The sequence below is a fragment of the Apteryx rowi genome, unplaced genomic scaffold (genome assembly GCF_003343035.1).
Source record: "Apteryx rowi isolate R43461 unplaced genomic scaffold, aptRow1 scaffold_7, whole genome shotgun sequence".
Classification (NCBI taxonomy): domain Eukaryota; kingdom Metazoa; phylum Chordata; class Aves; order Apterygiformes; family Apterygidae; genus Apteryx; species Apteryx rowi.
In genome coordinates, this window is record NW_020450982.1 from 3,147,521 (window position 1) to 3,160,688 (window position 13,168).

The 13,168-nt window shown below is 36.3% G+C and overlaps 1 protein-coding gene across 3 annotated transcripts in view; it reads left to right on the forward strand.

The window, feature by feature from the left end:
- The window catches only part of SPATA6 (spermatogenesis associated 6), a 46,706-nt gene that overhangs the window by 16,305 nt on the left and 17,233 nt on the right, over positions 1 to 13,168 (forward strand). For 2 of the 3 annotated variants that reach the window (XM_026086745.1, XM_026086747.1), the window contains 4 exons: positions 1,195 to 1,473; positions 3,126 to 3,213; positions 4,943 to 4,983; positions 6,864 to 7,042. In XM_026086745.1, coding sequence (XP_025942530.1) covers positions 1,195 to 1,473; positions 3,126 to 3,213; positions 4,943 to 4,983; positions 6,864 to 7,042 — 587 coding nt within the window. The remainder of the gene's footprint in view (positions 1 to 1,194; positions 1,474 to 3,125; positions 3,214 to 4,942; positions 4,984 to 6,863; positions 7,043 to 13,168) is intronic. The other variant, XM_026086746.1, reaches the window with a different exon arrangement.

Genomic DNA, 13,168 nt, shown 5'->3' on the forward strand with positions numbered 1-13,168 from the left:
ATGGGAATTTGGGCCAAATTTGACCAAAAAGCCTAATTATCCATACTGTGATATTCAAAGTTAGAACATGCTACTGACTGACTGAGTGTTCTGATAAGTGTTGTATAATCTAGAGTGCCTTGACCTATGAAGCTTGAAGAGTAATTGAATGCTCATTTAATGCTAGGACTTACAAAGGAATGATAATGTATTTCAAACAAAACTTTAGTGTCAGAAAAGGTTTCCCAGGATTTTAAATTGGTCACAAATGTTATTAATTATTTGGAAGAAGGGTCAGTCCTAGTTCTTAGGTAAGTTTTGCTGGTAAAACAAATGATCCTGTGTTTCTGGTGGGAAGGTGGTGGGATTGTTTTTTCCCCCACTTTTCTTTATTCTACTGTACATAAGCATTTAAAAAAATTTATCATCTCAGAAATAGATATTTGGGGCAATATTTGATAATGGTGTGATTTTATACATTTTTGCCTGCAAAATCCATATCTTGGATGTCAAGTGCCGGTTGTATGAATAAAGAGCTATTTGCCTTTTCATTTGCAAAATTATTTGCATCATTTAGGAGGATCTTTGAAAGATTCTCTTTAAAGTTTTTTACTAAACATAGCTTCTTGATCATAACTTTCTAAAGAACTAGTAAATTCACTATCATCCAAGAAAATATACGTTTCAGAGAATGTAATTACACTTGTGAATTTTGGCAACTCTACCCGAATGTAATTTAAACTACTGAATAGGCTTCTATTTTAATTTGTTTATTTTGTTTAAAAGGATAAGAACTCTAAAAGATCTTTTTTAAAAAAAATAAGTTTAAAAAGATGGAAAAAAATGCTTTAAACTRTGTATGGCCAATCCATGTGTTTTAGATAAGGTTTGTGTTAAATTAACCTGAATTTTGTCACAAGTTCACTTTTCAGTCTTTGCRCACTAACTGTGTGAGCAAGCTAATTAGGCAAGTATCGGGCACTTAACCTTAACATCTAACATTTAGCAATGTATGTTTTAACCTCCTCTTGGTTTCAGACAAAACTATAAAAACGGTGTTTTTTTTCAAATTGCTGCTTGATTATAGTTTTGTGAGGGGAACTTCAGCTGACATGCATCTATTTCTGTTAAAATTATTTGTTCACTGTTTGCATTATTATCAGTGATCTTTGTTCTGCCTGCTGTCAAACCAGATAATTTCTCTTTTCACTTTAGGATAATTTGAATCGGGTACATCACTCAACCCCAAATGGAAAATTACAAACAAGGTTACCAAAGAAAAACACTCTTTCACCTGAGAAAAACAGGCATAGCTTAGCAACAAAGAACTACGAGCAGCCTACAATAGCTTCTAAATCACGTTCTCCATCTCCATACACAAAAAGACGAATGTGTGAGCTATCAGAAGAAGCCAGACAACGACTGGCCCATTTAAACCTTGGACCTTTTGAATTCAGAAGAGAAACCGATAAACCTCCGTTTGTAGTTAGACGTGTATGTATTCTCTACAAAGTGCTTCCAACTTAAGCTTAGAACATTGTTTTTTCACTAAATATTACTGCAAAAATTCATTCAGTTCTTAGTTTAAATGAATAATTTTTCTCTCCTTAACAGTCTGCCACATGGTGTTTTAAATGTGGAATTGACTAAAATAAAAATTCTTTTATCAGSATTAGTAACAGACAAAGATCAAATTCTTTTATGAATATCCTGGTTAAATTCTCTGAGGCCCCATTTCTTTTCATCTAGTGTACTAGACAGGATAATGGGTGTATAAATTCAAATTGGAAGTAATTGATATTAGTATTAAAGGTGCCTGAATAAGACTTTAGAGAAAGAGTGTCTAGTCACATTATGAAAACTTACACTGCCTCTCTTTCAACTTCTGTTGTGCTGGCATTCTGTGATCTTTGAAACGCTTCCTTTGCTAAGAGCTACATCCCTTACACTTTGACTCAGGGTTCATAAGCATCCTGAATTTAGCACCTGCGTAAGGACTTGTTGCTAATCGTATGTGGACAATTGTTCTGGAATTAGGGACTTATTTAAACTAAGTGTATTTAAGCACTTTACTGCTTAAGGGCCAAATTGCCCAGCCTCTTGGAGGATCATGTTCTCATATATGTTTATGTTGTCTCTTAACATTTCTTATGATTGCAGTAATTCTCTATTTTAAGAATCCTACTTTGAATGTAGGGGCAGAGATGGAATTGTTTTGTCTTTTTGCTATGACATTATGATTTGTCTACAATTTCAGACACTTATCACAGCCGCTGAGATAATTTAGCGTTTAATTAATTTGCTCTTCACATTATTTCATTTTTATAGTTTATGTACAAATGAATTAGTAATGTCATGTCAAATTCTAGAATTCTGTTCCAAGTTCTCTTCTGCTGTTAGGTACCTTTTCGAAATTCAGATTAGCCTTAATAAGCCATTAATCATTCATCAATCAACAGTTTATCTCTCTCTACAGATATTTTTTCTTTTAACTCCTCTTAATCAATTCTTGTGTTTTTTGATCTATAGATGAAGTTCACAATTTAATTACTGCATCTTTAAACACTGATTATTGGTTTTGACTCCTTGATTATATTTGTACAAAAAGGAAAAAGCTTGTCCCTTAATGTACCATATCCCAAATGTCATGGCTTTTTCTAGATTGGAGAATGTTCTTTTTAGGGCATCTTTACTGTTGAGGTCTGTTTTGGCCTGGAGATTTTGTGTTACATTAAGATTAAAGTTAGATTATGTTAAAACGTTACCTCTTTAATTAGGAAGAACAGCACTTAGTGAGATCCTAACTGGACTAAATATGTGCGATACCTAGAACTGTTTAAAAAAATTAGACATTAAAGATGAAGGAGAAATTATCTGCATTTTTTTTCTTTTAACAATATGACATTCAGAATTTTCTAGACCTTTCTAGCAGTATTTTTGTTCAAGCATAGTAAAGCTAATATAAATGTAATATATGAACAGGGTGTTGTGAAAATAGTTCTAAATAGTATTTAAATATGAATAAATTATTTTAGAAAGGAGATAGTCTTATGGAGATGGTCTTATGGAAGAAAACAGGGATAAAAAAAATGTATAGAGATTGAAAAGGGGTAATACAGAGTGCTTTAAAAGCATTTTTGCTTCAGGTTGAACAACCAAGTCCTAGTGTTGAACTTCACACCTGGTGTCCCCCTCGAGAAAGTACAGTGGAAACCTGGTCCAAGGTAAATCATGGTTAGTATTTTCTACTGTATTTCCCTTTAACGCTTTTATTTTCTGCAGTAGTTTAGTGGAGGTGTTTTGAAAAACAGTCCATAATGGTGAAAAAGCTATTCTTTCTTCCTGGGAATAGTGAGAATGCTGAATAACCCCACTGCTGCAAAAGATGGTTTGGGATATTTTTTTTACCTCATGAGACTCAGAACCTAGTTCTACAYGATATAAAAAGTAGGAGCAGAAAATACCAAAGTCCAACCAGTGCTCTGTTTTCACTTTACCTGTTTTCATGAGTTGGATAGTGGAGCAAATCTGCACCTTGATCTGTAGGTGTGTTGGTCAGGTTTAGAGTTTGTTCAGAATTGATCATTTTGAAGTTTTTTTCCAGGACTTTGCTGTTTCAAAATGGATAATGTTTATTTCAGTAGTGTTTGTGAGCAGTGGATCAGTGACTTAATGTTATTAGTGAGCATCCAGAATGTGCTTGCATATCCACTTGGATGTTCATTGGTATCAGTAAGTGAGGGGGTTGTAAAAGATGTGGCACCACAAATTTAAGGAAGTACCATAAAACTTGATTTTATTTAGTATGTCTGGCAATATGAGGATTTTAATGAGTCTCACAAGTMTTTTTTGTTATGTGTGCTCTGCTTTACTATTATTGTGCCTCCTCACTATTTATAAATAGTTATATAGCAAAATATTATGAATTATTTATTTCACATTTGCTCTTTGTAATAGAACTAGATGTAGCATTTAAAAGGTTTCACATTCCCTTTGCATTCATATATATGCATCTGTAGTATCTGGACCTATTATCACCTGATACTATTAGGTACTTATGAAATGAGTTGGTGGTCTCTGACCAGTAATTAGGACACTGAAAACTACCTTATTGCTAATTCCTAAAGAGGAGATTCCTAATTGCTAAAGAGGATTCACCAGTCACTTGTCTGTGTCTTGAGGCTTAACTGTAACTTCTGAAAAACATAGATTCTTAGGATCAGAGATCTTACTACTGACAGTGTGGTTTGGTCCTTTTTTGCTTTTGTGCAAGTAGGTAATAGAGGGGTGTCTTTACATTGCCATACAGCATAAAAGCACCTCTTTTATCTTGGGTCACAGTAGGAGGGTGTTCAGTGCAGACTGATATAACCTATCAAGAAGCCAGACATGGTGTAGTGTCAGTCCCCTAAGGGTAAGGTATATATTGACATGGGTGAAGTGTCCTCAACCAGTATGGACCTAATAGTTTCTCCATTGGCTTCATACTCATGTTTGTGGGTCAGTGGTGATGGAAGGAATGAAGAGGTGATAGGAGGAGGCAGAGGTGGTAGTAGGAAAGCTTGTTCAGAAAAGATTAGGAGGGTAGCCTAATGTAAATGAGAATTTAGGGGACTGGTAGAGCTTTACTTTATATTGATTTTAAGCAATTAATAGCTTAACAGAATGTACTACTTGGATCTATACAGAACACAGTGCCTATACTGATACATTGTTGTAAACATTGTATTGCATTAAATATGAAGTCATTGTTTCAACTGAAGAAAGTCCTGAAATATTACTGGGGCAGTTTAGAATAACAAAATATATAACAATGATAAATTGCCTTAGTGCTGTTTGGAAGAAGAGGTAAGCTATTTTGTAAAAGATTGCATAAAATTTAGGGAAGTAAAATTTTCTTTTGAATTTCTCCTGGGATTTCTTCTTTTTTCTTCCTTTTTTGTTTTTATTTTTCCTTTTCCAGATCCTTCTCTTCTCGGCAGCTACAGGCCCAAGAAAGCCAAAGTGAGTACCCTGAAGTGCCATTGTTTACAAATCGTTTTTTGGGAAGCTCTGAGTAAGAAGGATTGTCCTGTGTAGGTATTTTTGAACCTTTGTCCAGTGGAAGTATCTACTGTAGCATCAAAAACAAGACAAAGGAATTTTAAATCTGATATAACTCGGTCTAGCCCTSTTGACAGATGATTTACAAACACAAATGTGAAAGTTGTCATGCCTGTAGTTACAGGACTTGCTTCTCCTTGGCATTAAGGCTTGTGACAGGGTTGTAGAAGATCCTTTAAAAGCAGTTTACGGTTACTTTCCCAATCATTATAAGAGCACACTTAATTCCAGAAGAGTATGGTAAGGTGGCACTAATATAAATGGTAAGTCAATGTTCTGTTATTTCCCACGCTTGCTTTTTCAGATCTTAGCTGCTTGTGYCCTAAGTGGATCTGAAGATTAATATCTGAGTTCCTTTGAGTTTTTTTTTCTTTCCTTCTTCATTTAGATGTTTTTGCCTGTGTTTCTGAASTACTGCAGAAATTGGGGTTGTCCTCATTTATTTGTTTTATGTATGTCCTCTTAATTTCCTAATGGCTGGTAAAAGCAATGATACAGCGAAGCGGAAGGAAGGGGAATTAAAAGGATAAATTTTGATACAATTAGACACACTTTTGTCAGCTTCTCAATTTTTACTGTGTAGGGCTGTAGTTTGATGTACCATGTGAATTTAATATATTTTGCYACCTCTGGATTGTTCTGTGGTTTTAACTGAGAAATTGTAAAGAAAATAGAGAATTTCTACTAAATATTTTTTATAATGGCTATTTTAATTAAGGTCTTCCCCCCCCCCCCAAATGTGGAAGTAGATAATAGCAGCAGTCATTGTTTGGCGCATGCAGTTAGCTGAGCTATAGATTAATTAATTCATCATCTTCCTGATGCCCTAAGCACTGCCGATTCCGACAAAGTCAACGCAGAGAAGAATGTATCTTTTTGTTGCCAAAATACTATACAGCTTTAAACTAGATGTAGTCAGCATTGTGTAGTTTCAGAGGACCTGAGAATTGCTCATAGTGAAATGTAACTGTTAATGGGAAATCACTGTTGAATTTAATAAAAGAGCTGATATTTTCACTGGCTTTTTTCAAAGTTTGTGTAACCATCAGATTATGTTTGAGTGGTCTTTAATTGTGTAACTAACATCAGTACCTCTTAAAAAGTTGTGATGGGGTATATTTGCCCTACATGGCTGCAGCCTGGAAAGGGTTAATGAACAGCCTGATTTGTTTCCCCGGCTTTGGGAAATGGTTGCTGTAAAAGTCCCCCTTTCAGGTAGAATGAGGTAACCCATGGAGACATTTCAATGGTGCAGGTTAAGAGGATCTGTGAAAGGAGGAAAAGTAGAAACCYGGTATAGTGAAGAGTAAGTAGAAAATGAATAGATGGCCCTGAGTTTTCCCTGGAAGAAGGGCAAGTGAAGGGAAACAGAAGTCTAAGGGCAAGGGGTCCTAAACTGAGGAGAGGTCTGAGGTGCGTGTTGTGTAGACTCTCAGGTATCGTTCTGACTCTCTGAGGGTCCTGGAAGTGGTGAACCTTTAAACTATGCAGGCAAAAAAGGCAATAAAAGGGCTGTTATGCTAGCCTTTGCCATAAGATGGTGTGTCAGATACTAACAGAGCCCTTTGGCACTTGTTGTTTGAATTCATGGGGCCAGAAATCATTTCTGGAGTTTTAGACCAGGGCTATTCTGAGAAATTAGGGTCCATGCTATTCCTCAGTAGGCAGATATTCTTGCATTTATGGGTAACCTGTATCCTTTTGATTTACAAAAATAAAAGCTGTAAAGTATACATCTTCATATATTTAATAAACTTTAGCAAGGCTTACTTTTTTTACAGGTAAAATCTACTCATGGAAAAGACTTTGATAGTTCTTCTGATGTCTGTAATGAGCGTGTGATCTCAGGTCTACTGAACAGACAGTGCAGTTCTGCTGGTTCGTTAATGTGTTCAGCACCTTCAGCATTTCATAAACATTCCTTAAGCTCTGTGCTAAGTCGATCTTCTCTAAGAGAAAGGTAATGACTTGTTTTTGTTCTTTGTGAAATTTTGGACTCATTAATGAGAGCAGATAATAATAGCATTTGCATGGCTCGAGGTTGTATGTTTGGAGGTGTGCAGGCTGAAGAGAAAGAGAATTTTTCCCCAACAACTGTCCTGTCATTTGACTTGTCCTCAGGAGCTGTGTTTTTGATCACCTATCTACTTAATGAATGCAATCCAAATAATACGGTGATGAAAAGAATGTTTGACATCTGTGTTGCTAACTCTCTGTGAAACAATGAAGCCCCAAATTTCAAGTACCCCATGTCCATCGCATGTCTAAAACAGAGAATATTTAAATAAATAGCCCCTCTATCAGAAAGGATTAAAATATCAGGAGCGTAAATATAGATAAATATGTATATGAAGTAAACTATTCTGGAGGTATTTGGAAACCTTTTTTCCTTCTGACTATTGTTCAGCCTAGTGTTTGTAAGCATATACTTGTGGCTATGCTGTAGTTACATGTGTGATTAGAGTGTGTAACATGCTTGGACTAGCTTTAGTCTAGTCAGTGTATCATTTTTCAACCTCTTTGCTTTATAGGCATCCTAAGAAATTTTTCAGTTGAAGTGTGGGCCCCCACAGCAATTCTGCTTACATTAACTGCTATGTTTAGATTTCTTTTCTCAGTAGTCCTCCACTGATCCCAATGGGGTTGGGGTGGGGACAGCATCCAATATCCCTTAGCTCAGTGGATTTCAATCCATGGGCTAATATTTTGGGCAAGCCTAGTAGTTTCAGTGTCTCATGAGAGTGGGATGGAAGAAGTATCAAAAGAAGGAAACAGATTTTCCATGCCAAAGTCCTCCARCCCTCCAAGGAGAGAGAGTGTTCCCTACCTCTTGGTGAATAGAATGTGTCCTTGGTGCACAGTGCTCCTACTGTACTTTCAGTTCAGTTAGTTTCTAGAGGACTTTCTGGGAGTAGAAAGGCTTAAACCTTGAGTGCAAAACTGGACCTGAATAACCAAATATGTAACATAATTGGGAGAAGCTGAGCATCAAACTGATGGCCTGCCCTAAGTACTGAAATGTTTMTCTGAGGCCTTGCTTGGAGATGTACTTTGGTGGCTAGTTCATGCTCATTCCAGGCTCTTTCCTCCCTGATGCCWTTGGTACCCTAGTTAGTGAAAGTTTGCAGGGTGCATTTTATAGCYTAGGCACAGCCTAATGTGTAGCTTCTTTTTCAAAATAGAAAAATTGCCTTAGTTTTCTCTTCARAAAGAAAAATGACAGATGGCAGGTGGGGACTAAATTTTTAATACTCATGAAGATCAAGTTGCTGTTTCTTTTAACATCTTCCTCTGCTTGAAAACATGCTTGCTTGTTATTCTGTGTAATAATATTTCTTGTGAACTGTAATGCAGAAATTAGGATGTATCTGGGGTTTGGAGGAGATTTCTTGTCATGTTTTCTACCACCCCACTCTCTTCTGACATTGTCTGTTCATTAGTTACCCATGTCTAAGGAAGAGGTATTGCAACGGTCATTTTTATCCCTCATTCTGTGGTATGAATCTTTTTTCAGCCAGAACGTTTCTTTTTTTTCTTTCTTTCTTTTAAAATGGATTGTATTTAAAGCTGACAGGGTCCCTTATATTGATAGCAGGAATGTCTTGTGTGTTGTGAGCTGCTGTTGTATACATAGTAATTTAGTCATCTGCCAGGTAATCTTGAAATCATCTGAATGTTCTTGCTCTTTCTCTTTRCCAGCCCCTCTCCAGAAGTGATTTGTGATCTTGTGAAATTACGCTTTTTCTTCTTATTAGAACAAATGCTCTCAGCTCTTTAGAGATGTAACATCTTTTCTGTATTAAAGATGTAAGCATTTACTTTTGTCATCAGAAAAATTCCAAAATAAGGAAGTAAAGGGCACAGTCTAATAAATTTAATCTGTATGTTTGTACTACTGAAAAAAAGATGACTTTAGTTGCCTCTATGCTGAGAATTATAGTTGGAATGACAAACATGGATCAGAGGTCAGTCTTTGGAAATGCATGCAAATGCTGCTGTTCAGATCATATAAATACAGGGAAAATCAGTAATACTGAAAGTATAACAATGTTAGTGTATTTGCAAGAATACAGAGCCTTATCTTGCAGTGATTTGCTTATTTTTTTCTCCATTTTATTTTGAATTAGAAAGATAAAGAGCTTTGTATATCCAGGCAGATTTTTAATGCTAATCAACCCAGAGTCAAAGAAAACTTTACTCTCCCTCCCCCTCTCCCTTTAATTCCTTTTTTTCCTTTTTTTAAAAAACATAATGTGAGGTGAGCGTCTCCCTTCATGAGAGTTCCTCCCCAGAGCCCTGCTGAAGAGTTGCTAAACCATTGCAATACCTTTCGGTGCTGTAGAAGATGGGGTCTTGCTTGAGTCCTCTGAGTCCTTTTGCATCCTTTTTAGCAGTTTCCAGTCCCTTTCTGCCAGCCTGCTAGAGAGACTACAAATCAATCCTTTCCCCTTTTCCACTGGGTTTGAGTCAAAAGCAGAACTGTAAATAGACTTACTGTTAGGACAAGGTAGGAAAGCTCTAAATGTTTATTTTACATTTTATTTTTAGGTTTTTCATTATTTAGGTCACCTGAGGAAGGTCTGTGTTGCAAACTGACGCTAGACATAGTGATGTGGCTGTGCCACTTCCCATTTTGAATCTAGCTCTTATTGTGTACAGTGCTGTGGTACAAGCACACTCTTCAGTTCCTGCCTATGATGTCTGGGTGTTAAGTCAGTGCAGTTAATATGTTCCTTAGGCCTGGTTGGTTGGTTGTGCGTAGGTAAGTATCTTTTATGCTTTGAGAAAGAGCATCAGGGTTGAAGTCTCTCTACTCTGCTGCAGGAAAACAAAATTCAAGTCCGGCTCTTGCTTTCTTAGTGCATATATATCTTCATGCTCTCCTAGAATATGGTGTTTGTCCCTGGGGATTTGTAAGCTAAGCCTTCCTTGTGATATTGAAACCTGAAGGAAGCAAAATACCAAGCTGAAGTCATTATTTTGTAAAGAAAAGGTGAAACAGTGAAATGAATTCTTTAAGCTAATGACARAAGTTCTCTGAATGGAACTATCTGCTGGCACAAGAGAAATGCTTTTCTCAAGAGATTACAACAATCGTAGTATTTGGCCATTTTTGTTGTGTTGGGAGGCAAAGCTACTTCTCATGCGTTTGGGATCAAGGGATTCTTTTTCCTACTCTGGACACGGCAGGCTTTTGTTTTTGTCTTTTATTATTGATCTGAAGAGTAATCACTCCCAGAGTGAAGTCCCTCTTGATGTCTTTTTGATGTTTCCCTGGTGGTACTGCTGCAATGTAGTCTTATCTACTACAAAATTTAACAAAAATCCTAACCTCTATTTGAAGTAAGACAGAGGTTACCCATCTGGATCAGATGCCCTTCTGTAGCATTCCTATATTGTTTTACTACCATCCTTCTGTCTTATATCTTTCTTCAAGTACTAGGAGAATGTCAGCATAAAGGTAGATATAAAGAGTAAAAGATTAGCTCCTGTGTGAAGTCCTTGAAAATTCAAGTTATCAGAAGCTTTGGCTTCAGTGTTCTTGCAATGTTACCTCAGGATATTGGGTTTTGCTTTTGTCACGTAGCAATATCTAAACCAAAAGTAATTCACCTAATAGTTTAGAAAGTGGAATGGATCCTAGGATAGGGCCTATTCTACTTCTGTGAGAATATACAGTTAAGTTGTGAGAGCCTTCTACTAGGAARTAGAGCACTGAAAAATTTAGCAGGCTTTTTAGAAAATAGCTTGTTCTAGTGAGAGGCTGCAGCTAGGTTTCYTGCCTGATTCTAACCGTTAAAAACTAATTATTTCTGATCTTTGGGAACTGAATTTTGGTAGTAAGGTTGTTCCTGAATCTTTGRGGTTTGTTATCTATGTCACTTCTTGGGGAGGTTTACTTATTTTGCATTTGCTAAGTTGGCCTCTGGAATCAACCCTTGAAGATCACTTATTTCATATCATATTCTGCAAAGACTGAGCAGCACATGAGCCTTGTTTTGTATCTTTGACCAACTTCTACATTATTTGTCATTTTTGACCAACTTCTACATTATTTGTCATCTAAATACTTGATTTTGCTGCAGCAGGGAGGTAAATTTGAAAGCGATTTTTGTCAAAATTGTTCTGTATGTAAATGGGAGGATTCGTTCAGAAATTCAGAGAAGATGGGGCAATGGAAAAGCTTCCAAAGAGGATAAGAAAGTGTAGTCCATTTATGACATAAATAAGCTAATGATGTAGTTACAGAATGTCTTGAGAGCTGCTTTGTGGGGGAATGGCTCAGCTAGAGTACTGGACCTTCCCCGAGATCTCAGAAGTTGTCTGCTACTTGGAATCCACTTTATACCTGAGGATAATATATTCTTTGATTCTACTCAGGGAGCAGATGGTGGTTCATAAAAGGACCCTTTTGAACTCCTCAGTCTTTCTTTTCATTCTCCTTGCCCCCATTTTAAGGGCTAGATAGGAAGCTTAGTGTAGGGGAAAGAGAGTATTTACTAAGTTAAACTCTGCTCTGAATGTGTCTCTAGTGCTTCAGGGCTTAGCTCTAAGCATGGCTTTTGAAAGTAAGAGAAACTATTTAGAAAGGATGAGGTATCTTTACTTTTTTTTTTTTTYTAATTTCTTACTGAAGAGGGAGAGCAATTGGGTACATAACTAAGCTGCCGGCTACTGCTTCCAAATGTTTGGACTGTCACGCTATGACTTAAGGCCTTGTCTGTGCATGATTTTTTCTCCTTCATAGTAGTATCCTGSTATAGTGAAAGCCACATACTTTCTCCACCACAAATGTTGTAAAAATGTAAGGATTTTTATGTTGGCATATTTCTATTACAATTCAGAAACTAGTATGTACCAATATAGTCTCTAAAACAATTTCACACTGGTAAAGCTGCATCTATGCCAAGGTTTATTGCCATCAGTCCTAAAAAAAATAATAATAAAAAAAATTGCATCCTTTACTAAATAGACAAGTAAAACTCTTAATTGTATCTCAGCCTTTCTATTGTGCCTCTATGTATACTGATATATACTGAGAACACATTTCATCATAGTAAATTACCACTTCATGTCCTTTTAAATGAGAATAAAGTAACTTCTCCACTTAATGTGAATGCTGCATAAATGCCTACTTCAGTATAAAATCTGTGACTTCTTTTTCAATTTCAGAATTAATTATGTTTGGTTTTCTTGAGAATCTCTCTTATTCCATGTTTAAGTTCTTGTAGATTGTGTTTTTCAGGTTATACTTAGCTTAAGAGTTATTTCTTTCTCCCTCTTCCCCTTCCTCCCAATTACAGTAGTAGCGTTCTCTCCAATTGTGAATCTGGTACTACAGTACTTCATTGATTTCTGTCCTCTGATAGTTTGTCCTTGTATGTGGTTTTGCGCAGCGTGGAGTCTGTGTCTTTGAAGCTGATGAATTTTTCTTGTAGGCCACATGCACAGAGTTGTTCACAAGGCTGGGAGGTGTGATGGTGGGGGAAGGGGTCGCATTAGGCACTGCAAATATTCTGCAGTAGACTCTTGCATTAATTCTACTGATATAAAAARTATTAGTTGCTGCTGCTGCAATGTGATATTAACAATTTTGCTATGTGCAAGTGTATGATTGGATTGTCTGACATTTGAAAATTCCTGTTTGTTACAGCTCTCAAGTTTGCAAGCTGCTATTTGACTGGAATATATGGGTAGATGTATACTCTGTATTTGTAATGGACTCTTTCATCCTAATGGATAAAATTATATATGAAAATAACTTTAATCTTCAGCATAGGATCTAGACTGTGCTTGGCTTCTTTCTTCCCATCAAGGTAGATGTTGTCGGTATGACCTTAAAAAAAATCCTTATCTCATAAAGGAAAATAAATGCCTTTAGTCACATTACAGGGGAAAATGGTTCTGTTTCCTTGATCGTACTCGACACAACATCTTTGAAATTAATCTTGAGAAGTTYTCTGATTGATCTGGCTTTTTCTAGGTCACTGAGCTATATTTCCAAAGTGTTTATACAATCTATTGGAATCAATAAACARTTTAAACTGATGTAACTGCAGAATGTTTGCAAGTCCCAGGGAAAATT